Source organism: Pelophylax lessonae (assembly GCF_965119305.1).
Source record: "Pelophylax lessonae genome assembly, chromosome: 1".
Classification (NCBI taxonomy): Eukaryota; Metazoa; Chordata; class Amphibia; order Anura; family Ranidae; genus Pelophylax; species Pelophylax lessonae.
Genome location: NC_138768.1, coordinates 291466421 through 291492238, shown reverse-complemented (window position 1 = coordinate 291492238; position 25818 = coordinate 291466421). Strand labels below are relative to the sequence as shown.

The 25818-nt window shown below is 43.1% G+C and overlaps 1 protein-coding gene across 2 annotated transcripts in view; it reads right to left on the bottom strand.

Annotated features, from left to right (window-relative positions):
* Positions 1–25818, bottom strand: part of LOC309565055 (retinol dehydrogenase 12-like) — a 115526-nt gene that overhangs the window by 34821 nt on the left and 54887 nt on the right. The window contains exons 1-2 of one of the 2 annotated variants that reach the window (XM_082269803.1): positions 16934–17069; positions 7747–7876 (exon numbers count right to left, since the gene is read on the bottom strand). In XM_082269803.1, the coding sequence (XP_082125929.1) occupies positions 7747–7867 (121 nt within the window). In that variant the 5' untranslated portion in view covers positions 7868–7876; positions 16934–17069. Of the gene's footprint in view, positions 1–7746; positions 7877–16933; positions 17070–25818 lie in introns of those variants that run through there. The other variant, XM_082269804.1, reaches the window with a different exon arrangement.

Below are 25818 nucleotides of genomic sequence, written 5' to 3'. Positions count from 1 at the left end.
GGGCTCTTTGGTTGAAATCCTGGTCTCGGGATCCGGCCTCAAAAATAAGACTTTGTGGCATTCCTTTCGACGGGGGACGTATTATTCGGACAGGACCTGAAGGAACCCCATTTTAGACTGAGGTGCCTACAAATTTTACATACTTTTAAAGGAAGCAGTGAACAAAAAAAAAAAAAAAAGAAGGGTTGAGAAACACTAAGGCAATATATAGTCAGCCATTCCTAATACTTCCTTTAAAAAAAAAAAAAAAAAACACGTTAGCTGCCTATCTTTTACACTGATCCAGTGGCTTACATTCTGGGGGAATTAACCAGGACCTCGGATATTGGCCTGACTTCCTAATCTGCATGTTTGTTCCTGATCCATTACTTGAAGCAATAAAGCCAGAGACTGTCCCCACAAATTAGCTTTAAAGTGGTTCTAAAGCCTAAACATGTTTTACCTTAATGCATTCCTTGGCTCCCAGTGCTGTCAACCAAAGCCAGTGACAAAAGAGTTGGGGGCAGGGCGCTTCAGCTCCAGAGGAGGGCGATGAAACATTGGAGGAAGATACAGATTCCTTGGAGGCGCTAAGTGAAGCGGCCTGTCCAAAGATACTTTGGAACAAGGGACTAAATCACCTAGATACAGGCTCTCACTTGAGGAGGTGGATACCTTATTGGGCATGATTTATGAGACCTTGGAGATTAAGAAAGAACAAGCTTCTCTGTCCCTCTATGATCAGATGTACCAGACCTTGAAAGAGGATCAAGGTAGGCTATTTCCGGTACACAGCGTATTATCAGACTATCAAAAAGGAGTTGGTGGAGCCTGAGAAAAATATATTTTCCTAAAAGCTTAAAGAGAAGACTCCCCCTTAGTGAGGATCGCCCCTGCGTGCGGAACAAAGTTCCAAAATTGAACACAGCTTTTTCCCAGTGTGCTAAGTCAAGGGACCTCGCGTTTGAGGAAATAGGGGTCCTTAGGGAACCCACGGACAAAAGAATAGAGGTGTTATTTAAACCATCTTGGGCAGTAGTTATGGCTAACCTAAAGCCTGCAGTGGCTACAACAGTGGTAGCTCCCAATTTGGAGGTCTGGATAGACCAGCTAGAGGCCCATCTAGAAAGTGGGACCTCACGGAAGGAAACCCTGGATTCCCTACCAATGTTACAGAAGGCCGCAGGTTATATGGCAGATGCCTCAGCAGAATCTGTCACACTCTCAGCCAAAACCGCAGCCTCTGGTAAATTCTTCTTGCTGGGCTCTTTGGTTGAAATCCTGGTCTCGGGATCCGGCCTCAAAAATAAGACTTTGTGGCATTCCTTTCGACGGGGGACGTATTATTCGGACAGGACCTGAAGGTGGTCTAAAACCGAACTGCAGATAAGAAGAAAGCCTGTCCGATCAAAACCAAGAAGACTAGAAAGGATTTACTTTCACTGCCATAGGTCGCAGGGGCAGGCCCCTAAAGTACCTGCCACTAAGAAGCAGTGGGAGGCGGGAGGGTAAAACAGAAGGATGGCATCCTTTTTTCCACTCATAAGAAAACCCCAAAATCCCAATGACTTGGTACCGGTGAGAGGGAGATTTAGGCGGTTCCTCCCACAGTGGGAAAAGGTTACTCAAAATGGGTTCATACTGAAGATAATCAGAGAGGGCTATCGAATTCAGTTCAAGGGCACTCCACTCGCAAGGATGCTCTTAACCTCCCCTCCCAGAGATCCTCAGAGGGCGACATGGTAGACCATTCCGGTGCCGCAGCAAGAGACAAACCAAGGTTTCTATTCACACGTTTTTGTGGTTCGGAAACCATTGGACAAATTCCACCTAATTTTGTACTTGAAGTCTCTGAACAATTGGGTGGTCTACAAGGGGTTTCGAATGGAAACAATCTTTACGGCAAAATCTATTCTTCCCCCCAAATTGCTTTAGGACTTCCCTCGATTTGAGGGATGCTTATTTGCACATCCCGATCCACGAAGAATTGCAAATATTTTTGAGAGTGGCAATCAAGTGGGGGAAGAAAGTCTGCCACCTCCAGTTCAAGGCTCTGCCGTTTCTCATCCCCCAGGATTTTTACGAAGGTCCTGGCAAAGGGACTAGCCCCTCTGAGACTAAAAGGGATCTTGGTCATCCCATATTTAGACGACCTTTTAAATTTTGCCCCCTCCTCGCCCCAATCACAAGGGGACCTGCGGGTGGCAATTCCTTTGCCGCAAGATTTGGGGTGGTTGATAAACAGAAATCGAACCTGACCCCTGCACAGGACCTATGATACCTAGGTTACAGGGTAAACTCGGTAACGCAGAAAGTCTCAAAAATCTCACGGAGGAGAAGGTAGAAAAGGTAAAGGCTACAGTACTTTTCTTTCAAAGCAATCTAGCGTTGATCGCCCCAACAGCCATGTCGGGTCTAGGTCTCTTGGCAGCAACGATCCCAGCAGTTCCGTGGGCAAGGGCACATTTCAGGTGTCTCCAGGCCAATACCCTGGGTAACTGGAACAGAAGACAATCACTGGATAAGACATTTCTATTATCTCTAAAGACCAAGCGGTCTCTGTGGTGGTGGAGGGACGAAGAGAACCTCTTGCAGGGTCTTAAGTGGTCCTTTCCAGTGTCCGTATCACCATGGACACCAGTGCTTGGGGTTTGGGAGCCCACTGGGGGTCAAAAGTGGCCTAAAGGCCCTTTTACACGGGCTTTCCGATCAGGTCCACCTGTCAGTTTTTCAGACGGACCTAATCGGATGCTCCATGCACCCCTATGGGGCAGGGGATGTCAGCGGCCGGTGACATGTCCGCCGACAACCGCTGCTATCCGATCCGATCCTGTCCGTGAAATCCAGGTGGATGGAAACACTATTTTCCATCCGTCTGGAGGATCAGATGAAAACGGACAGGCGGTCCATTTTCATCCGATCTTCCATAGAGGAGAGCAGGTATCTGACAAGTCTGTCTCTGCAAAGTAAGCGGAGACGGAGCTGTCATACGCCTGCTCAGTGGGGATCAGCAAATCGATCCCCGCTGAGCAAAAAACGGATTCCCCGGGCGGAAAGCCCATGTGAAAGGACCCTTACTCTCTTGCAGAGATCAGGTGTCACAGCTAATCAAATCTACCAGGTGTGTCAGATAGCATATTTTACAGTAATGTGGCAGCCAGTGGCAGTATCCTCAGTGACACGCTACCGAACACCCCTGAAAAAACGTCAGTTAGCTGTGAAACCTGGAAAAAAGTAAAGAATTCACTTACTGCATGCAGGATAAGTATAAATCTTTTTCCTTTAAATAATTTCTTTGCCTGGATTTTTTACACAAGTGACAGGGTCACTTTAACTAAACGTAAGCCAAACTCTGGACTTTCCAATCAAATCTCTCACTCCATGCATAGTTTTTGCCATTTGTTTTTAGGGTTTAAGTACTAATATATTTTAATATTACCAAGTTCTGTACTGCATTGGGAAAAAGTAACAGACATGGGACTGAGCCCCAATAAACTAAATGACATTCTCTTACTGGGTGGGGCTGGGGAGGATTGGTTTTAGGGGTTATATATTTATCTATTTTTTTATATATATATATATATATATATATATATATATATATATATATATATATATATATATATATATATATATAAAAAAGATGAAAAGGTGACAAAACTAAAAGAAAAACAGCAGACTTTGCCAACTTTGTAATATTTCTGCTATTTAAAAGTTAATATATATTGTATACTGTATGTTTTGTCATCCTTTGTTATAAGATGACTGCATTTTCTTCCATCTCTGGTGTAGGTCACAAGCTGTAGTATTAGTTGTATGATCTAAAAATCATTTTGATGCCAGATGCTTGCTTTTAAAACGCAAACAGAACTAATGATTAGGCAACCCCCACACTTGCTCTTTATAAGATACAGAATTTCCTGCTATCTTGTAAACACCGCCTGTCTCCTCTATTGCTTCCTACGAGTTCCAGAAAACATGCTATGGCTAAACCGATCAGAACAGTTTTTTAATCTCACTTTGTGAACCCTAGGCATAAAGAGCTCCAGAATTAGAGGCTGCTTCTAGTAGTATCATGGCATCTAAAGGACTATGAAGTATAACCATGTACCCACGCATGGTCAGCAATTCACTGCCTATGTTTCTATTTTTAAGAAAGGATAGCTAAAAGATGTAAAAAGACCCGACATGAACATAGCAAAGGATAGCCAAATATTATATAGCAGTTTTTCTTTCAAATTAACTGGATGTAAAGTATGCTAGAATCTGCATACTACTGCATGGAAGATGTACCTCTTATTTTACACCATCCTTACTAGACCTAACTAGTTGGTTCAGCGAGGGAAAATGCCACAAAAATAGGCAGATTCAAGTGTCTAAAAAAGGTTGACATTTAGATGGACAGATCGTACAAAAAAAAAAAAAAAAATGTTGCTTAGACAAAAGACAATTCAAACACATATGCAGACTTCCTGACACCAAGGATGGGATTATCTAACTAGAACTAGAGTGGTTCCACAGTTTTCACAACTCTGCTTTTTTTCTTGGACAATCAACAGCTTCCTTGACACATTCAATGACTGTATCAAGGTGTCTGTGCTACCTGTATCAGTGAGGTAGAGTCAGGTCCATAAATATTGGGACATCGACACAATTCTAATCTTTTGGGCTCTATACACCACCACAATGGATTTGAAATGAAACAAACAAGATGTGCTTTAACTGCAGACTTTTAGCTTTAATTTGAGGGTATTTACATCCAAATCAGGTGAACAGTGTAGGAATTACAAAAGTTTGTATATGTACCTCCGACTTTTTAAGGGACCAAATGTAATGGGACAGATTAACAATCATAAATCAAACTTTCACTTTTTAATACTTGGTTGCAAATCCTTTGCAGTCAATTACAGCCTGAAGTCTGGAGCGCATAGACATCACCAAACGCTGAGTTTCATCCCTGGTGATGCTCTGCCAGGCCTCTACTGCAACTGTCTTCAGTTCCTGCTTGTTCTTGGGACATTTTCCCTTCCGCCTTGTCTTCAGCAAGTGAAATGCATGCTCAATCGGATTCAGGTCAGGTGATAGACTTGGCCATTGCATAACGTTCCACTTCATTCCCTTAAAAAACTCTTTGGTTGCTTTCGCAGTATGCTTCGGGTCATTGTCCATCTGCACTGTGAAGCGCTGTCCAATGAGTTCTGAAGCATTTGGCTGAATATGAGCAGATAATATTGCCCGAAACACTTCAGAATTCATTCTGCTGCTTTTGTCTCATCATCAATAAATACAAGAAGACCAGTTCCATTGGCAGCCATACATGGCCACACCATGATACTACCACCACCATGCTTCACTGATGAGGTGGTATGCTTTGGATCATGAGCAGTTACTTTCCTTCTCCCTACTCTTCTCTTCCCATCACTCTGGTACAAGTTGATCTTGGTGTCATCTGTCCATAGGATGTTGTTCCAGAACAGTGAAGGCTTTTTTAGATGTTGTTTGGCAAACTCTAATCTGGCCTTCCTGTTTTTGAGGCTCACCAATGGTTTACATCTTGTGATGAACCCTCTGTATTCACTCTGGTGAAATCTTCTCTTAATTGTTGACTTTGACACACATACATCTACTTCCTGGAGAGTGTTCTTTATCTGGCCAACTGTTGTGAAGGGTGTTTTCTTCACCAGGGAAATAATTGTTTGGTCTTTCACTATAGTTGTTTTCCTTGGCCTTCCAGGTCTTTTGGTGTTGCTGAGCTCACCGGTGCGTTCTTTCTTTTTAAGGATGTTCCAAACAGTTGATTTCTCACACCTAATGTTTTTGCTATCTCTCTGATGGGTTTGTTTTGTTTTTTCAGCCTAATAATGGCTTGCTTCACTGATAGTGACAGATCTTTGGATCTCATATTGAGAGTTGACAGCAACAGATTCCAAATGCAAATAGCACACTTTAAATTAACTCTGGACCTTTTATCTGCTCCTTGTAAATGGGATGAGGGAACAACACACACCTGGCCATGGAACAGCTGAGCAGCCAATTGTCCCATTACTTTTGGTCCCTGAAAAAGTGGGAGGGACTTATACAAACTGTTGTAATTCCTATACCTTTCACCTGATTTGGATGCAAATACCATCAAATTAAAGCTGAAAGTCTGCAGTTAAAGCACATCTTGTTTGTTTCATTTCAAATCCATTTTTAGAGAGCCAAAAATATTAGAATTGTGTTGATGTCCCAATATTTATGGACCTAACTGTGTATTATTATTATACAGGATTTGTATAGTGCCGACAGTTTATACATACGTAATGCAGTAGGAATCAAAGAGCCTTGCTCGTTAGAGCTTACAATCTAAGGAGGAGGGTCAAGAGATAAAAATGGTAATAGCTGTCGGGTAAGGACTGATGGAGGAAATAAAAGTACAGTTAGGTGGGGGCCAGATAGGCCTCTTTAAAGAGATGAGTTTTCAGGGATCTTTAAAGAGATGAGTTTTCAGGGATCGTCAAAATGTGGACAGAGTAGGAGATATATTGGACAGATTAGATTAGGGAGTTCCAGAGGCTAGGATAGGCTCAGGAGAAGTCCTGGAGGTGAGCATGGGAGGAGGCGACAAAGGAGCTAGAGAGCCGGAGGTCTTGGGAGAAATTAAGACAACAATTAGGTTGGTATTTTGAGAATATGTTAGTTATATATCTGGGGGCAGAGTGGTTGAAGGCAATGTAAGTTGTTGTTAGTATTTTGAATTTAATTCATTGGGTGAGCAGAAGCCAGCAGAGGGATTAGCAGAGAGGGATAGCAGGCAATGAGTGGTTTGTAAGGTAGATGAGCCTGGCAGCAGCAGTCATGACGGACTTAAGGGGGGATAGCATATGTAAGGGTAAGCCAATGAGGAGGAAGCTACAGTAGGGTATATTCCAGATGCTCATTAGAACTGAAGAGGTGGCATGGATAAACTAGGACATGTCATCAACATTAAAGAACAAGTTCCGGTTGAATGTGACTAACTGCTACTAGCTCTACCATGACCTGGATAATGAGAACGGTCACAGACAGACAAAAGTGAAAACCCTGTTATGATACCAGTCTTTCAATGGAAATGCTTGTCGTAGCTTTGACAAGAATCTAAAAAACTCTGGGACATTATTGTGCTGAACTCTACTTTACTTTAAAAGCTTAAAAAATGCCCACTGCGTGTACCTATCCAAATTTTGTAATCCTACAAATACATAAAATGCCAAGAATAATTTGTGTCCATTAGCCACCTGAGTTATTCTTTTCTGCCAAATGAAATTTATAACAACAGACACTGTGGTATTAAGAGACCACTATGGTGGTGTTACAGCGAAACCCAAGATCTGAAAAGACATATTGAGGGTAGGGTTAAAGCCAGTTTAAGAAGAATACAAGACACCGCTTTTAGAAACATCGGAGGGAGGAATGGTCTCTGTAGCCCTCAGAAACAATCATACACTTAATTTGTACTATTATGTAACAGAAGTGTGACAGCAAGGCAGACAAAGAGAATACTTCTTTCACACATAAGAGGTAATGTGATAATTCAACTACAGGAATAGTTGTATTCAACCACCTGGTAAATGTATTTAATATTTGGTGCAAAAATAAAAACTAGGAACTAACATGCAATCTAAATAAAGCAAGAGATTTAAGCAAATCCTCAACCAACTACTGCACTAGTAAACACATACGATGTAGGCATAATTTGGATCAGCTTTAGACAAGAATGAAGGAGCTATTTATGTAAAAGTAACTCACCAGTAATGAGGACAGTTTTGCCATCCAGTCTTTTTGCATCAAGACATAGGCGTCTGCTCTTAAACCACTTTAAATAAAGAGTTAAAAATAATGCCACCAGCACAGTGACCAGCACGTACATGGTGTCCTCCTGCAACAAAAGCAAACATCTAATCAATTATACTTTTACACATTATTACTCTGTATAGGTAAAGCAGTGTCTCCTAAACCTGTCCTCAAACCCAACAGTCAATGCTTGCTGAGGCAAGAATAACTCCATCTGTGCATGTGTGAGGCTAGCTTTTATTTATCCACTTTTGGTGGGCAGGTTTAAGAAAAACTAGTGTTTACTACAAAGATCAGTTTGGAAGTTGAAACTTTTTTTTTTTTTTTTATTTTTATTTTTTTTATTAAAGAAAGGTACATTACCAAAAGTTTAATTCTGTAAGGAACTGGAATACATCTAGTGGTAAAATGACTGACTTGGCAAATTCTGAGTATCAGGATTTCAAGAACTGAAACCCTTAGGCCCCTTTATAACACAAGCAAACCGTTCAGATCCGTCTGTCTGTTTTTCAGGCGGATCTGAATGGATGCCGCATGCATCTCTATGGGGCATTGATGTCAGCGGAGACATGTCCGCTGACATCCGAATGGATGGAAACCCTATTTTCCATCCGCCTGGTGGATCGGATTAGAACGGACAGACGGTCTGTTCCCATCTGACTCCCCCATAGAGAAGAATGGGGACCTGACAGCTCTGTCTCTGTACACAGCTGCCATCCGCCTGCTCAGCGGGGGATTGGCGGCTTGATCCCCCGCTGAGAAAACGGAATCCGCCGGACTACCGCGTGTTAAAGGGGCCTAACTTATGGCAGAAAAAAATTATATAAAATAACTTTCTCCATGTTTCGAGCATAAAAAAGTTTTTGCACATACCATAAAACCCTTTTCTTGGGAGCACAAGTGACCAAACAAGTCTTACACCTTTGGATTATATTGCCATGGACTGGCTACTTTCAAACAGAAAAAGCTGTTGCCCATCCTAGGGTATAACCACTCACAGCATGCCTCAATTTTGGAGCAAAGCAGTACCAAGATCATGATTATATATATATATACAGAGGAGTGTTCCTCAATGGATTCCAAGAAAAAGATTGTATGCCAAGTACAAATACCCTTAAATCTTTGGGATTTCCAAAAGCAGTCCAGTTGAGGGGTAGGCAAGACAGCATTGAGTTACTAACAGGACAAACAAACCCCATGTACCTGGGACAGCCTGCAGCTCAAAGACCTGCCTGAAGGACCTACACACAAAGATAGCATCAGATGAGGCATAGATGTCTACCCGGCAGAGGCAGAACATGGAAACAGAAGACCAGGTGGCAACCGTGCAAATTTGGGAAACAGAGGACCAATGCTGTAAAAACCCAAGAGGCGTTCACTGCCCTAATGGAGTGAACCTTAACTGAAAAGGGAGGAATCTGATCCTTTAGACCTGTGGTCCTCAACTCCGGTCCTCGGGGCCCACCAACAGGCCAGGTTTGCAAGATAACTAAATTACATCACAGATGATCTCATTGACTGCTCAGTGATTGTAGTATTCTAGTCTGCATCTCCCCAAGGTAATACTTAAAATCTGGCCTGTTAATGGGCCCGAGGACCAGAGCTGAGGACCACTGCTTTAGACCATAAGTCTAAATGATGGGTTTGTATAGGTGTAGCACAATTCCCAGGCATTTTGCTGGATATGGGTCCCCTGGGTTACTTAAGCATGTTTCTTCAAGTGTGAGCACTGAGACAATGACCAGTCCAGTATCTATGGTTTTTTTTAAATTTATTTAGGAACTTGGATGGGAGAAGGGATGAGTGGAATACTCCTTTAACTCAAGACAAAAAGAGAGAGAAGACCAAGCGCCAATCTAAGTGTAGCAATGCAGTTGATTTATTAGCAATTTAAAAGAGTATTACTCACAAACGTGCGTTAAAAACAGGCATCTCAAATAGTACAGGGCATCTGGGCGCTATTCATCCAGGGTGTCATTCCGGATCCCTTGTGGAGCTGGCGCTGTGGGGGATGAGCGGCGATCTCCTGTTGTGAGGCAGGGGACGTGCAGATCCTTCGGCGGTGGTGTAGCAGCGTGGGTCCTTGGGTCCTTGGGTCGGAGGGCTATGACATCACTTCCTGGGGATGCTGGTGCGTAGAACAGCGACGCGTTGCGGAGCATGCGCTCCTTCTTCAGGCCGACTCAATCATCTGCATTTTTGCCCATATCTAGATTATCGCAGCAGCTCGTGTAATCCGATTGCGCCAATCTCCCCCCCTTTTTTTACTCCTTTAACTCAACTATGCACAATTTGGCAGAGACACCTAAGAAGTACTGTTTGACGCTGACTGAATGCCTGCCAATGCGGACTTGACGCTGGTTAACGCTGGCCGGATGCCAGTTAATGCTGAGCTATTCTTGTAACTGAGCCTCAACTAAAGAGATCTTCTCTTAGGTGCCTCAGGTACTCCTTCCTGAGGTAGCTACTTGTAGACTTTTTCTGCACTGCTGAACGCTTCAGGGCCCACACTGGCGCCCCCTTTCACTCCCTTATCTTCAGGGCTTAACACTTGGCACCCCCATTCTATGCCACAACTACCAGTTAGCTGGATCCTGGATCCCCGTGACCTTCTGGAGTGGCCCCCTCTCTTAGGCAGACCCCTGGGCAGATTTTGAGTACTCACAACACTGTTTTTCCTGGAAACTCCTGCCAAGGAGCTCCACTTGGATCCCTTTCTGCAGCCCAGCTTAACCTCCGGTCCTTCAAGCCGACTGCCCAGGACACCTTCACTCGCTCTGACAGGAGGAGAGACAGCCGTCAGCCTCCTCCTGGGACTCTGCTTCCCGCCAAATACGCTCTATCACATGCTCCCGCCAGGTTTATACACAATCCCAGGGTGCATTGCGGTGAACTCTGCCCACTGGGACAGCTATAAACCCTGGCACGCTATTGCTCAGGTTTCCTCCACTGTCCAACAAGAGCCCTCATTGGATACAGTGGGGATACTCCCCAGACTCAACAGACTCCACCTGGAAACACATGACATCCTCACTAACTGATCAGGCCCCCCTGATAAGCAGACAGGGCCACACATATACGTCTCCTAGCACCTACCTAGGAGGGTGCTACATTAGCTATATAAAGAATGTGAATCGAGAACCCGGAGCATCCTTTGTTAGTCCAGGATCTGCTCTACATCTGTTAATGCAGGGAGATGTTTTGTTCCTCCCTAACTGGTATGAATCACTGCCATGGTGTTGTCAGACTGGAACCAAATGAAATAGCATTCCAACAGGTTGATCCATCCATATTGCCCAAAGCTCTAAAAAGTTTTGCTTTGGAGATGAAAGTGTTCCTTTGGCGACCAGGTCTCCAGTACTGATAAAGTGCTTGGGACTTCCCCTAAGCTGAACAGGCTGGCATTTGTTGTCAGAAATCTCCAGAACACAGGAAAGATTTTCCTAACAGCAACATCAGATCTCAGAGGCACCAAGCCAGGGAAAGCCTGGTCCTAGGTTTTATCCTGATGTCCATGCACAGACAGCACAAAATTGTCCCGCAATGACAGATTGTTGTTTTGCAGGTGTCTGGATTGGAATTGGACAAATAGAACTACCTCAAAGGAGTTTACCATCATCATGCAGAAGCAGAGGGTCGGATTACTTCTAGGCTGAAGAAGACGGACTTGTTGACTTAAAGTGATTGTAAAGCTTTAATTTAAAATAATAAAAATGTTCTACTTACCTGCTCCATGCAGTGGTTCTGCACAATGTGGCCTGGATCCTCCTCCTCTTGAGCCCCACGTTAGCACTCCTGTCGGGTGTCCCCAAAGCAAGCACCCGAGCCGCTGCTTTGTGTGTCCATTCACACACGGAGCTGCAGTCTGGCCCTGCCCCCTCCATCTCCTGATTGGCTCACTGGCTGCGATTGCTGCCAATAGCCAATCAGGAGTGTGAATCCCCTGAGAGGCAGGGCTCTTGTGGACATCGCTGAATGGAGAGGGGGCTCAGGTAAGTATAAGGTGGGCTGGGAGGGCTGAGGCACACAGAAAGTTTTTTTATCTTAATGCATAGAACGTACGTAAAAAACCTTGTGCCTTTACAACCACTGTAAGACTTGCAGACCTTACCATCTGAAATGTATCCTGGGAAGTGTCACATTCGAGAAACTTCAAGTAATGAAGCAGAGTCAACAATCATTTTGAAAGTTCAGGGTCTACACGAACCTCTGCAATGTCTGGACAGTCAGAGACACGTCCTTCAAAGACTTTGCTGACTGTTTTCACAACTGAAGGCCATCCAATTATCCTACACTTGGAATATCCCAAGAGCATAACAGGGCTAACATTGGATCAAGCACCTTGGTGAACACCTGAGAGGCAGAAGACAGGCAAATGGAAAAGTAAAAAATTGCAGAGGTCCGACAGCAAAAAGAACAAAGTGTGGATGAGCTGGAAAGATGGGCACATTTAAAGCGGAGTTCCACCCAAAAGTGAAACTTCCACTCATTTGCCCCCCCCCCCTCCCCCGGTGCCACATTTGTCACCTTTCTGGGGGGAACGGGTACCTGTTTTTGACAGGTACTCTTCCCCACATTCGGGAGACAGCGCCGCAGAGCTGTCCCTCGGAAGTTTGGCTCCCTCCTCCTTCCCCCTGCCGCCGAGCCAATCCGAATGCACAGCGTGCTTCGCGCATGCACAGTAGGAACCTGCCCGTGAAGCCGCAAGGCTTCACTGCCGGGTCCCCTTACTGACAATGGCGGCGGCAGCACCCGACAGCCGATGGAAACATCGGCTGCAGTGCCGACATTGCTGCACTCCAGGACAGGTAAGTGTCCTAATATTAAAAGTCAGCAGCTACAGTATGTATGTGTAGCTGCTGACTATTCATTTTTGGAGGGGGAGGCTGGAACACCGCTTTAAGTATGGTATTTATGGTGTGAAAGGAAGCGATGAGAGATCCAGTTGAATTTATCCATAATTTGTGGAACCCAATGTAAACATTCCGGGCCTTGAGGCTGAAGATGGGGTGAAAATCCCCTTTGAGTTTTGGGGCAGTGAAAAGATTAGAGAAAACCCCATGAAATTGTTCTGCACCAAGGACTGGGGTTATGACTCCATGGTCCAGAAATTTAGTAAGTGCCAGATGAACATCTGAAAGGGGGGGACACAGGGAGATTTGACGTTAGAAACCGTGGAGGGGGCATGGAACGAAACTCTAGTTTGTAACCCTGAGACACCACCTCTTGCACTCAGGCATTTGGAAGATATCTTCCCACTCTGGAAAGTGGGGGCACACAGTCATGCTAAGGATGGTTTGTCAGTGCATTGGGCAGCTTTGGAGCCCTAGACGGATGGACAGGGATTCAAACTTGGGAAGCCTCTAAGCTGAAGCTAGGGTGGGCTAAATTGGAAAGTGACAGTAGTTCTACTGCAAATGTGTGGCACAGGCAGGCATGTTGCTAATTTGCTTCCAGGTTTGGGTCACGCATGCGTGCGCCCCTTGCCAACCCGCGCTGTGATTGGACACAGCACGACTTTTGGCAGCTGATTTCAGCAAATGATTTTGGCTGTGGCCAATCACATACACAGAGTTCTGTGTTTAAGAAAACACAGAACTCTGTGTACTGTAAACAGCGATCTCACTGTTTCTTCTCCCTGCACAGCAGCAGGAAAAAACAGCTAGATAGTAAAGTAAAAGCAGCACACAGTTAACCCTTTGGTTGCCCCTAGATTTTAACCTCATCCCAGCCAGTGCCATTAGTACAGTATTAGCACTGATCACTGTGTTAGTGTCACTATTGATGTCAGTGTACCTCCCAGCCAGTGTTAGCTAGCTCCAGATAGCCTGTCACACTAAGTCGCTGTTCACGCCATCACTAGCATAGTGTCATAGCTGTGTAAATTCCAGTTCCTATACCATAAACTGTAGACACTAGTACTTTCACAGAAACCAATTATACAATTACTGGGATTTTTTTTTTTTTTAACCAAAGAACTGTAGCAGAATACATGTTAGCCTAAATTTACAAAAAAATTTACATTTTTAGATTTTTTTTTTTTATTGGCTGGATTTTATAACAGAAAGTAGAAAATATTGTTTTTTTTCCCCTCAATATTTTAATTTTCTTTCCCCTCAAAATTAGCTTTTTCCACATTTTTATAATAAAAAATAGAAATCCCAGTGGTGATCAAATACCACCATAAGTGCCCATTCACACTACCGCGACTTTTCAGGCGACTGGACAGCCTGACAAGTCGCGGTCCATGCAGTGCTACGGGAACCGTTCTAATAGGAGCGACTCAAGTCGCTCCGACTTAGAAAGTAGTTCCTGTACTACTTTGGTGGCGACATCGGAGCGACTTGCATTGACATTCATTATATGAAGTCCGTGCAAGTCGCGCCGAAGTCGCGGTGCATGCGACTTCACAGGTCGCCCCCGAAGTCGTGCTGTGGTAGTGTGAACCGGCACTAAGAGAGCTTGATGTATAAAGTTTGAGTACAGTGTTGCATTACCGTGCAATTGCCAGTTAAAGTAACACGGTCATGAAGGGGGCCAAATCTTCTGAAGCTGAAGTGATTAGTGAAATGTCATTTTGTGGCACTTCAATAAAGTTAAAAAAAAAAAAAAAAGTAAAGCGATGCACTGAAAATGTGAATTGCACTTCCCCCTCACTGCTAGGCCCCTTGCCTACATGGTTTTTCATTTTTTTTTGTCATTCATCATTTTCTCATCAGCTGCTCTTCAGTTTTTTTACATCCACTACTAGTGCAAAAACAGAGCGTTTGTCCGTTTACATTACTTTTTCGTCCATTCTGTTTTTTTAAACAGAACAAAAAAAGGGTTTTGATCTGTTTAAAAAAAAAAAAAAAAAAAGGATGTTGACGGATGCGGATGTAAACTGATGTAAATGGATGATCATCTATTCACATTTGTTTTTTCTATAGCGATGCATTGATGTCTGTTTTTCAAACGTCGATGGATGGATGAAAAACAGTTCGCAAGTGTGAAAGGGGCCTTAGGTTAGTGAACGGGGTATAAATTTGCTTTGCAAAAATAACCCAATCACGAGCAACAAAAAAAAAAGAAAACAGTAATTTTGCTTGTACATGATTGGATGATGGAAGACAGCAGAGCATCAACTCATTCACTAAGCTAAGGGAAAATTCCCCTGCAAAGTGAACAGCTTACTTGCCTTTAGTAAGTGTCCATTCACACTACCGCGACTTGTTAGCCTGACAAGTCGCGGTCCCTCGCGGTCCATGCAGTGCTACAGGACCCGTTCTAATAGGAGCGACAAAAGTCGCTCCGACTTAGAAAAAGGGTCCTGTACTACTTCGGACGACCTCAGAGCGACTTGCATAGACATTCATTATGTGAAGTCCGTGCAAATCGCGCCGAAGTCACGGTGCACGCGACTTCACAGGTCGCCCCCGAAGTCGGAGATACCTAGTGTGAACCGGCACTAAATCAGTCCCTATTAATCATAAACAATTGCAATGGATACTTGTGTTCACCTGCCGCTACTTTCTGTCTACATGCATGTACTCCAGCAATGGTTACATGGGACTTCTCAGGGTGGGTTTCCCTGACAGTGACAACAGTGATTTAGGCCTATTTAATGTATAGGGAAAATAGCCACTTGTCTCCAATTTTCTATGTGACAACGTAAGTGTAAAATTGTGGGACAGGGACAGAGCGTTGTCACCCTGTAATGAGAAGTGCTGAATATGGATTGCAAGAACACCGGGTATTGCTGTGATTAAAAAATGTAGATTTTAATGACATTACCATGGTAACCACTTGCGGACCGCCCACCGCCATTTACCGCAGCAGAGCAGCAGCTCCATGCCAGATCACACACCAAGTACGTGATTTGACACTTCCGGGTCTGGGGCACATGCGCACCACTGGTGACCCACTCCAGCAGCGCAGGAGCGGGTACCACGGACTTAATATTAGATGGCACCCGCCGATTATACAGCACAGAGGCAAAACGACAATCTGCCTATGTAAACAAGGCAGATTGCCATTCTGTCAGGAGGGAAGGTAATGATCCTGTGTTTCTGCGAAGCAGGGACACGGATCTATGCCTTCCCCTAGTCAAAATCACCTCCCCCACAGTGAGTAAGCACAACTTAGGCACACAGTTAGCCCTTTGATTACCCCTGATGTTAACACCGTCCCAGCCAGTGTCATTAGTACAGTGACAGTGCATATTTTTTAGCACTGATTGCTGCATTAGTATCACTGGTCCCCAAAAAGTGTAACTTAGGTGTCAGATTTGTCCATCGCAATATTGCAGTCCCGCTATAAGTCGCTGATCGCCGCCATTGCTAGTTAAAAAAAAATTAAATTATATATATATATATCCCATAGTTTGCAGATGCTATAACTTTTGCACAAACCAATCAATATATGCTTATTGGGGGGTTTTATTTACCAAAAATATGAGGCAGGATACATTTTGACCTAAACTGATGAAGAAAAAAAGATTTTTTACATTTTAGTATTGGATAGGTTTTATAGCAGAAAGTAAAAAAATATTGTTTTTTTTTCTTTTTAAAAAAAATTGTCATGTTTTTTATTGTTTATATAATAATAAAAAAAACAAAAAAAAAACAAAATCGCAGAGGTGATCAAATATCACCAAAAAAAAAAAAAAAAAAAAGCTCTATTTGTGGGGGAAAAAAAAGGTCAATTTTACTTGGGTACAGCGTCGTATGACCACGCAATTTTTAGTTTAAGTAACACAGTGCCATATCGGAAAAAATGACCTGGTCACGAAGGGGGGGGGGGGGGGGGTAAATCTTCCACAAGTCAAGTGGTTAAAGCTTATATGCAGGTCTCCATGCACCTAATTTAGAATATTAGTTGTGTAGCAGTTATATACACAGGGAAGGGGGAATTTACTAAACTGGAGCAGCTGCTCATTAAGTAACCAGCCGACTTCTAGCTTCAGTTTGCTCAGTAAAGATTTGGAAATGAAAGCTAGAAGCTGATTGGTTGCCATGGGCAGCTGTCTTAGTAACCCCCCCCCCCCCCCCCACTGTATCTAATGAGGAAAGTGGAGCTGTCCTAATGCGACGAGTACTGACTAGGAGGAGAGATTACACATTCACACAGCGAAATCTGCTCATTTTCCAGTGATGTCAGTCACCTCCTCCTCCTCACTGTATAGAATCAGCGATCCCCGGCTCCGTCCGCCACCTCCGCCCGCTCTGTGCTGTCACTGTACACACCGACACCATGTCCTGTCTCTGGACCGCAATTACACACTCTACTTCCGCTTCCTCATACTTCCTATTGGGCGTCCTGAGGCCCGCCTCTACCACGTGACAGCCTTCCAGTGGTGAACTAGGATCGATACACGTCTCTGAAAAATGTCACAAGCAGCGGCCATTTTTCTGGAGTTCAAACAGTGACAGTCTACAGACACATTGAGGATTAACCAGTTCAGCTCCGGAAGGTTTTAATCCCTTAATGACCAGGCCATTTTTTGCAATACAGCACTGCATTATTTTAACTGTCAATTTTGCGGCTGTGCGATGCTGTAACTTGATGTCCTTTTTTTCCCCCACAAATAAAACTTTCTTTTCGTAGTATTTGATCACCTCTTCGTTTTTTTTTTTTGTTTTTTTTTTGCGCTATGAACAAAAAAAGAGCGACAATTTTGAAAAAAAAAAAAAAAAAAACGTTTTTTTTCTTTCTGATATAAAACATATTCAATAAAAAAGTTGTAAAAAATCCAATTTCTTGTAGGCCAATATGTATTCTGCTACATATGTTTGGTTAAAAAAAAATCCCAATATGCTTAAATTGATTGGTTTGCGCAAAAGCTATACAAACGTATCTACAAACTGTGGGATATTTTTTGGGGATTTTTATTTATTTATTTTATATTTTTCTATATTTATTTTATTTATTTTTTACTAGTAATGGCGGCGATCAGCGGTTTTTAGGGTGCCTGCAACATTGCGGTGGACAAATCCAACACCATACTGACAATTTTGACACTTTTTTAGGGACTAGTGACATTATTACAGTGATCAGTGCTAAAAATATGCACTGTTACTGTACTAATGACACTGGCAAGGAAGGGGTTAACATGAGGGGCGATCAAAGGGTTAAATGTGTCCCTAGGGGGTGCTTTCTAACTCCTAAAGGTAACTCTCCTGCGCTCAGGTGTTATGCTTTAGGAGAAGTGTATCTTATACTTCGTTAGTAGCACATAGAGTCTTGCTGCCCTCTCAGGACCATGGGTATCCACAGGAGCTAGAAAGATAACGAAAACAAGAAAAGGTCACACCGACCTAGTGCAATTCAAGTAAACATTTATTGAAAAATATAACAAACATCATACTCATACATCATACTCACAAACGCGTGTAATCAGTACGCATGTCAAAGCACTGAATTGACAGATATCCTCCAGGACATGGACTGTTCCAATGCTGCAAGGAGGTCAGATGGCATGTATACAGGTAGACTGACGTATTTCAAGGGAGAACTTTCTTGCTCAGAGCCAAAGACACAAATTACCCACTACACAAATATATACCTACACGTTGGACTGCCCTCATTGTTTAGTCCCGCCCCTCAGATATCATCAATAGTGATGGGCCGAACAACCCCTTGTTTCGGTTTGCACCAGAACATCTCCAACAGGGGAAAAGTTCTAGCGAACATGCAAACTCTATTAAAGTCTATGGGACACAAACATTAAAAATCAAAAGTCCTCATTTTAAAGGCTAATTTGCAAGTTATTGCCATAGAAAGGGTATGGGGACCCGGGTACTGCACTGGGGGACATGTATCAATGCAAAACATTTTTTTTAAAACAATAATTTTTACGGGAGCAGTGATTTTAGTAATGCTTAAAGTGAAACAATAAAAATTAAAAATTCCTTTAAATATTGTGCCGGGGGGGGGGTCCCCTTAATGTACCTGCAAAGTGGCGCATTGGTAGGATGTAAAGACCTTGCTGCAGCAATACTGACATTTCTAAAGGAAAAAATTTAATTAAAAACTTGCTCGTGGCTGTAATGTATTGTCAACTCCCAGCAATACAGACAAAAAAAACTGAAAAAAAAAAACGGCGTGGGCTCCCCCAAAATTTATTCCAGGCCCTTATCCGAGCATGCAGCCTGGCAGGCCAGGATGGGGGGGGGGGGGGCGAGCGAGGGCCCCCCCTCCTAAACCATACCAGGTCACTTTCCCTCAAAATGGGGAGGGTGCTTTGGGGTGTCCTCCAAAGCACCTTGTTCCCATGTTGATTGGGACAAGGGCCTCTTCCTGACAACCCTGTGCTGTGGTTGTGGGGGTCTGCAGGTGAGGGGCTTATAGGAATCTGATAGCCCCCTTTAACAAGGGGTCCCCCAGATCCTGTCCCCCCCCATGTGAATGGGTATCGGGTACATCATACCCCTACCCATTCACCATAAAAAATGTGAAAAAGGAAAAACCACAGAACACAGTTTTTGAAAAGTCTTTTATTAAAAAGAAAAAATAAATAGTGTCCCGCAATGTAAATCCATCGTCAATCACGACAAAAAATAGAAAACGGTTCAAAAACGCTTTGCGTCTTCTGAGGTCCATGCAAATGGTGTTCGCAGCACAGGGAAATAGAATCACATTGCAGAATGAAGCTCTATTTCCTCACAGAGCTCTTTAGGTGTCAAGGATCCTAACGTGAAGATCCAGAACGCTTCTCTATGCAAAGCTCCCTGTATGTTCTACTATAATCTAGATCCTTCCCTAGTGCCTCAATGACAAAGGCAAAAATAAACAAAAAAAGGGCGCACTCAGTGGCTCTGAGGAAGAGGCTGAGCCTCGAAACGCGTCAGCCGCCATCTTAACAGGATTATGGACTAATACATGGACTATTCCTGATACTGGAGCAACTGAGCTTGATATGATTATTTTCCACCTGTGTTTGTGAGTAGCTATTTTATATGTTACTTTAATAAAAAGCCTATTATTGAGGATAATGGGCTAGGTCGGTGCGCCCTTTTTTTGTTTCTTTTTGCCTTTAGTATTGTTGGACTACCCCAGTCCTTTTTGGGCAGCAAGACCTTAGCAATCCGAGATGCCATTTGTGAGTCCCGTGGGGAGTGTGGTCGAGGAGCTTGGATTCTAAGCACAGGAGAAGGGTGGTATCACCTTATTGTTTTGGATCCTCAATGACAAAGACCTTTGGCCTTCTGAGCTGCTAGTATGTACATCTGCAAAGTGCCAAGGAACTGAATAGTTGTCTTTCTTAGTAGTGATATTGCTCCTATGCACCTATTCTTACACTGGACGTGACGTACAACCCACGCATAAGAGCCCACAAGGGCACAGTAGACCATAGACCGCAAGAAGATGTCACAATTAATAAAATGTTGAATTGTATGCACCTTCCCATTTATTGCAGTCACTTATTTTTTGCGATGACACATGACTACACAGGTGCCACAGTTACTTACTCCACACCTGTAGCTAACTTTTTGATCAAAAATGGTGGTCCATGGGCCGCTTAGTGTGCTCTTCCTGACTTTTTTAATCCTGCTTGGTGCTACCATACTCCTCAGGTCTTTTGGTTTCACTTCCGGTCTACGGCCGAGACCGCAAGTATCGGAACGCACCGCATCGGCGGTATCCTGCAGTATTATTGAACGGATTCTATCCTGATTTTAAATGTAAGCGTAATGTATTTTGGATTTATTAAAATTAATTGATATACTACACTATGAGAGTCCCCCCTGTTTATCTTTTGTGAATGAGTATCCCAGGAACACTGCATTGGTTGCCGCCTATATGATGACCCTATAGAAGATAATTGAGTATCCATTGGGCATTTCCATATACATGAGGATTGTATAGCGATTACTTAAGTCTCTCAGTGGATCGGCGATTATTCTGGAGGTCCCTCAGGGTGATTCATCATATCCAAATGCTCTATTGAGTGTGAATGGAGGTGAGCGGCCATTACACTTAATGTTGGATTTCAAGCTCACGAAAGATCGCACTGGTTGTCACCGGAAGTGTTTTGTGTCACCCAGTCACATATGAACTGTTGTCATCTTCATTTTTTACATTATTGCACTTTTTGCACATTTTTTTGGGACTTTGTGATTTTATGCGATTAATATCCAAAATTATTGTTTTTATGTATTTATTTATTGGGTATTATTAAGCACTTTAAGTGATCTGCTTTCACTGAATATCGACTGATATTTGCACTTGCACTTGATTCTGTTATTTAGATAACCACTTGCACTTGATTCTGTTATTCAGATAACCACTGTTGCAACCTGAAGTTGCAGTTTTTTCCCTTTTCATCATTTAGCAACTATTAAGTTGCAGTTGATCATTCTTTCTTTTATTTTGGGCATTGATCACTTCATCTTTATATTACCATTTGGGCATTTTCTATACTGGGTAAAGAAGATCACCACCTATATACTTATCACTTGTAGCATTTTCCTGCATTTATCCGTATTTATTATTGAGCACAAGAGCACTTGATTGATCACTGCTATTGCACTTTATACATTATTTTATTGCTGTACTATTTTGCATACAAGATTATTATGGCTTTTATCTAGAATGTATATGTTCATACTTCTCCATCAGTGATTTATTTATGGTCCACCAATTTTAGAGATCTAGCACTGATTCTCTCCTCTTTCTCAATTAGTTTAGTATTTGGTGACACTACTGAATTAGCAGCTGATTTCTGGTGCTCCAGTACATCATTTATTTTTCACATTTCTTTACCCCACTGGTAGCGCATAGGTTTATTTCTTTTTAATTAAACTCACTTGGTGCCTTGCCTGCATGAAGTTTATCTCAGAACCTGTGTAATTAATATGTGTTTGGGTTTAAAGGGATGAGGTGACCAAACTTCATGCAATGGATCTATGGCACGGCAGAGGAGCCACACTTGCGCTGACCTGCTTTTTTTTCTGTGCGTTCATGTGTTTCAAAGCACATTAACTAGTGATGAGCTCAGGTGCATTCAGACACAAGTCCAAACTTGCCTGACTTGACCTCCAGAAAGCTGTCAAAGACGACAACCATTCTTATGAGGTGCCCCGCAGCCACACATATGCAAGGGGAGTGTATATGTGCAGCTACAGGACAGGGAATGCTTTCGCTGCCTATGATTGGCTGGTGGGCAAGACAGCTTCCCAGCAGGATAGCTTAGGCAGGTTTTGGCTAGTTTCCAAACCCACCTGAGCTCATCACTGGCAATAACCATGCATTGCTTTGTGCTAAAGTAATGCTTGCTCTACTTTTTTTCCACGGCACACCAGCACATAGTAGAGCAAGGCACCAGTGTGAAATGCTTCCATTCATATAACTTAATTTTCACAGGAGCTTTGCGCTGTCATGCAGTAAAAATGTATTTTGTGCCCTTGGGAGGTGATTGGTACAACCTTGGACAAGAAAGGAAGGGACACCAACACAGAAAGATAATAAATCTTTTTTGGGCACATTCACACCAGACTGCAAATTAAAACATGTATGCTGGTGTATATTGTGTAGTGGCAGTGAGGGGCAACGCAATATGTTTTTTTTTTTTCTATTTCAAATTTTTTTTAGGGTCATTAAATATTTCATTCAAGTCTCGTGCTTCATTTTTATTCAGCACTCTTCACTGAGTGCAGTAGTACGGTGTGTACAGGGCACTGTCAGGGACTGAATTTGAACCCAGAAACTCTGCTGGGTCAGGCAATGTCTCTTCTTGTTAAGACATCTGGAATGCTAGCGCATGTCCTTAACAATTCTTTGGATGATCCTGGCTTGAACCTTGAACTCTTTGCTCCTGCCATAAATTTGCTCATTTAAGCCATGTCTCTGCACTTTCTGTTTGCCAGATTGTTGTGCTTTCTTCAGCCAGTATTTCGGTCACGTCTTCCCTGCTGCCGTCCATATTTTGCTACCACTCGTTATTGACCCTATTTTGCTACCACTCGTTATTGACCCTTGGTTTGTTCCTCGACTACGCTTCTGCCTGATCCCAACCTGCAACTACCCATTCCTGACCTTTGGCCTGTTTACTGACTAAGTTTCTGTTTGATCCCTATCTGCTTATCCGCTACTTGCTCACCTCCTGGTGGGGCGATCCTGAGGACTGCGACCTGGTACTAACATGCAGCAAAATCTAACTCCACCATCAGGAGCTCTGATGAACACTGGTTAGTACTTAGACCCCGCACCTCAGGTGAGCCCGCGTCATCTGCCAGGGTGACTGCCTGTGTACCTATCCTGCTGGTCGGTGGTAGTCCTGCTACTGCTATAGCAACTGGTTTTTGAACCTAACCCCTGATCATGACAGGCACGTAGAAAACAATCATGCCCTTGTGTTGAGCACAAAGGTAAGTACAAGTTGTCCTTTAAAGCGGAACTTTAGTGTAAATGCAACCATTTGTGAGAAGGCGGGTTTAAAGGCCAACTCGAGGAATTGAAAAAAAACACTCTTGCTGCCTCCCCCTCCCTTCCCACTACAAGGGCTTAAACGTATGCAATCTTATTTGAGCACCACAGTGGATTTTTTTAAATTCCAGAAGCTGGCCTTTAATTATAACAGAACAGACAAAGAATAAAGGATTCTTACATTCCTCTTCACGAATGTCTCCCATGCGCAGCTCAATGTAAAATGTCAGCATTTGCTAGGGGTATGGCCCTGCTACCCCAAGTGCAGCCCATTTTACCTGGTGCTTACATTGGCCCCCCTTTCAGTAATCTTCACTGTGCAGCCCAGCTGGAAGCTGCACAGCCTACCTTCAGAAGGCCTTCTCACCAGCTCCGCTTCATGCTGGCACATTCAGTGCTGTTGGGAGAACCATACACATGGCTGACATCAGTGGTCCTGTAGAGTACAGCTCTTCCCATAGGAATGAATGGAGCTACAGAGCACACATGCAGAATGAAGAGGACCCAACAAGAATGTTTTGTGAAGCTCACAGAAATGCAGGAGGAGATAAGCATCGGTACAAAAAAATGGCAACCACCCCAACCTATAGGTAGCCTTTGCAGCAAGGAGAACATGGAAGGGCAACGCACATCAAAAAACAAACAAAAATTCCCAGCCCACTTACCAGCTACCCTGCAACAAAACCAAATTGATCCTGTCTAACAGTTCACGTTAAAACAAGGTTTTAGGCCTCATGTACACTGGACGTTATCATAGCGTCAGTAGAAAGCTGTAGCTGTAGAAGGAGTTTTTCAGCTTTTTTGTTTTAGCGTTTTTCAGCAGTTTTTAGCTTTTTTCAGCTGTAGCGTTTTTTTTTTTTTAGCAAAGCTATACTCCCACAAAAGCTTATGGCTCAAAAACATTGATAAATGCAGAATAGCCGCGTTTTCTGCATTTTGTGACGTTTTTCAGCGTTTTTAAGCTTTTATCAGAGTTAGAGCATTTTTACAGCTGAAAAACACCTCCTAAAACCCAATAGTTTTGTTTTTTTTTCAGCCAGAAAACACCTGTGCCAAAAACTGCTGATAACAGCCTATGTGTGCATTGACACATAGGATAACATGCTTGGGAGTTTATTGGCTGCAGAAAAAAACGTCTGACGCCAAAAACAGCAGCTGTAAAAACTTCCAGTGTGCATGAGGCCTAAGTTGCACACATTTGCAAACATATTTGTAAGCTGCAGTGGCCACATCAAGTCACCCCAGTGCACTATGGTCTTAACTCTATAATCTCTCAACTGTAACAGAGTAACTGACTCTTAGGGACCGATCAGAGCCATTAAGGAATGATGACAGCTATCTTGGCCTACTTAACTATTGTTATCAGTTTCCTTAAAGTAAGTGGAGGTGTTTAAATACCACCCTTTTAGTTCAATATTATGGCCTAAAAAGTGGACTCCTGTGGGACTGGCCTCATATTGCAACAAAATGCCTAAAGAGTTATCGTTCAAGCATTCCATAAACTCAGTCAACAATTCTGTACTCTCATCCCATAGGAGAAGAACGTCATCTATGTACCTCCCCCAGAAAACCAACTCAGGTCTCCTGTCGACATAGACAACTTCCTCCTCCCACTTCGCCATAAACAAGTGAGCCATACTTGGATATTGATAGTGCTGTATTTCACTCGCTATTGTTGAGAGGTAATATTTATTTATTTATATTTATTCTTATTTTTTAACTCTAAGATTATATATATATATATTGGGTGCAACCACCAGGGGGTTGTACCTATAAATAAGAACTTTCAGGTGGTGATTTATGGACCCTGTAATGGGGTTGCATTTTACATATAGCTGGTGGGCAATTAATAAAACTCCTCTGAGGTCTGTTTGCCCAGTATTAAAATTCAGTGGGGAGTCAGCCTCAAGAGGGGCTCCACTATTTCTTTTCCTTGTTTAGGTATACCTTAGGATGGTTAGAATGCTTATGGGAGGCAGCTGGCAGTATGCACATGAGAGCCTTGGGTCTTGTTGGTGACTTCTGGCCTCTCTTGGTTAGCTGCTTTTGGGCCGCTGGAATGCACTGGGTAATATGGTGCAGTTCAGATGGCAATATCCGGTTAACGTTAGTTCTGGTTTCTTTAATTTATATGGGCATACTTGCGCCATTAGGCTATGCATCTGAAGAAATCGAATTGGATGAAACGCATCAGTCAGAACACTGAGACACAAGTACGCTACGAGCCTCAGTTCTCTGTATATTTATGATGCTCATACTTTATTTACCTTTGTAAGTACATTTCTAAATAAACTCCTTGTGATTTTATACGGACCTTCACTATGTCCTGTCTTTTTGTCTCTTCTTGGTGGCATCACCTTTGTGTGTGAGATTTTACATTGATTTATCCAGCATAACAGTGGGGTCTGTATGGAGGAAGGCTTTTAAGGATTCCTGCCAATTGAAGGTGTCTGATGTAAAGCTGCTCATCTGATGGTTGATGATGACCACACGGGGGGCCGGATTTAAAGAAACTGCAGCTTCAAACCTCTATGACGTGTTTCAGTTTCGCCGCGTTCAAATCAATTAACTGGCGCTGCGGCGAATTGGCGAGTAAAACAGCAATAATGAATTCCGCCGTCA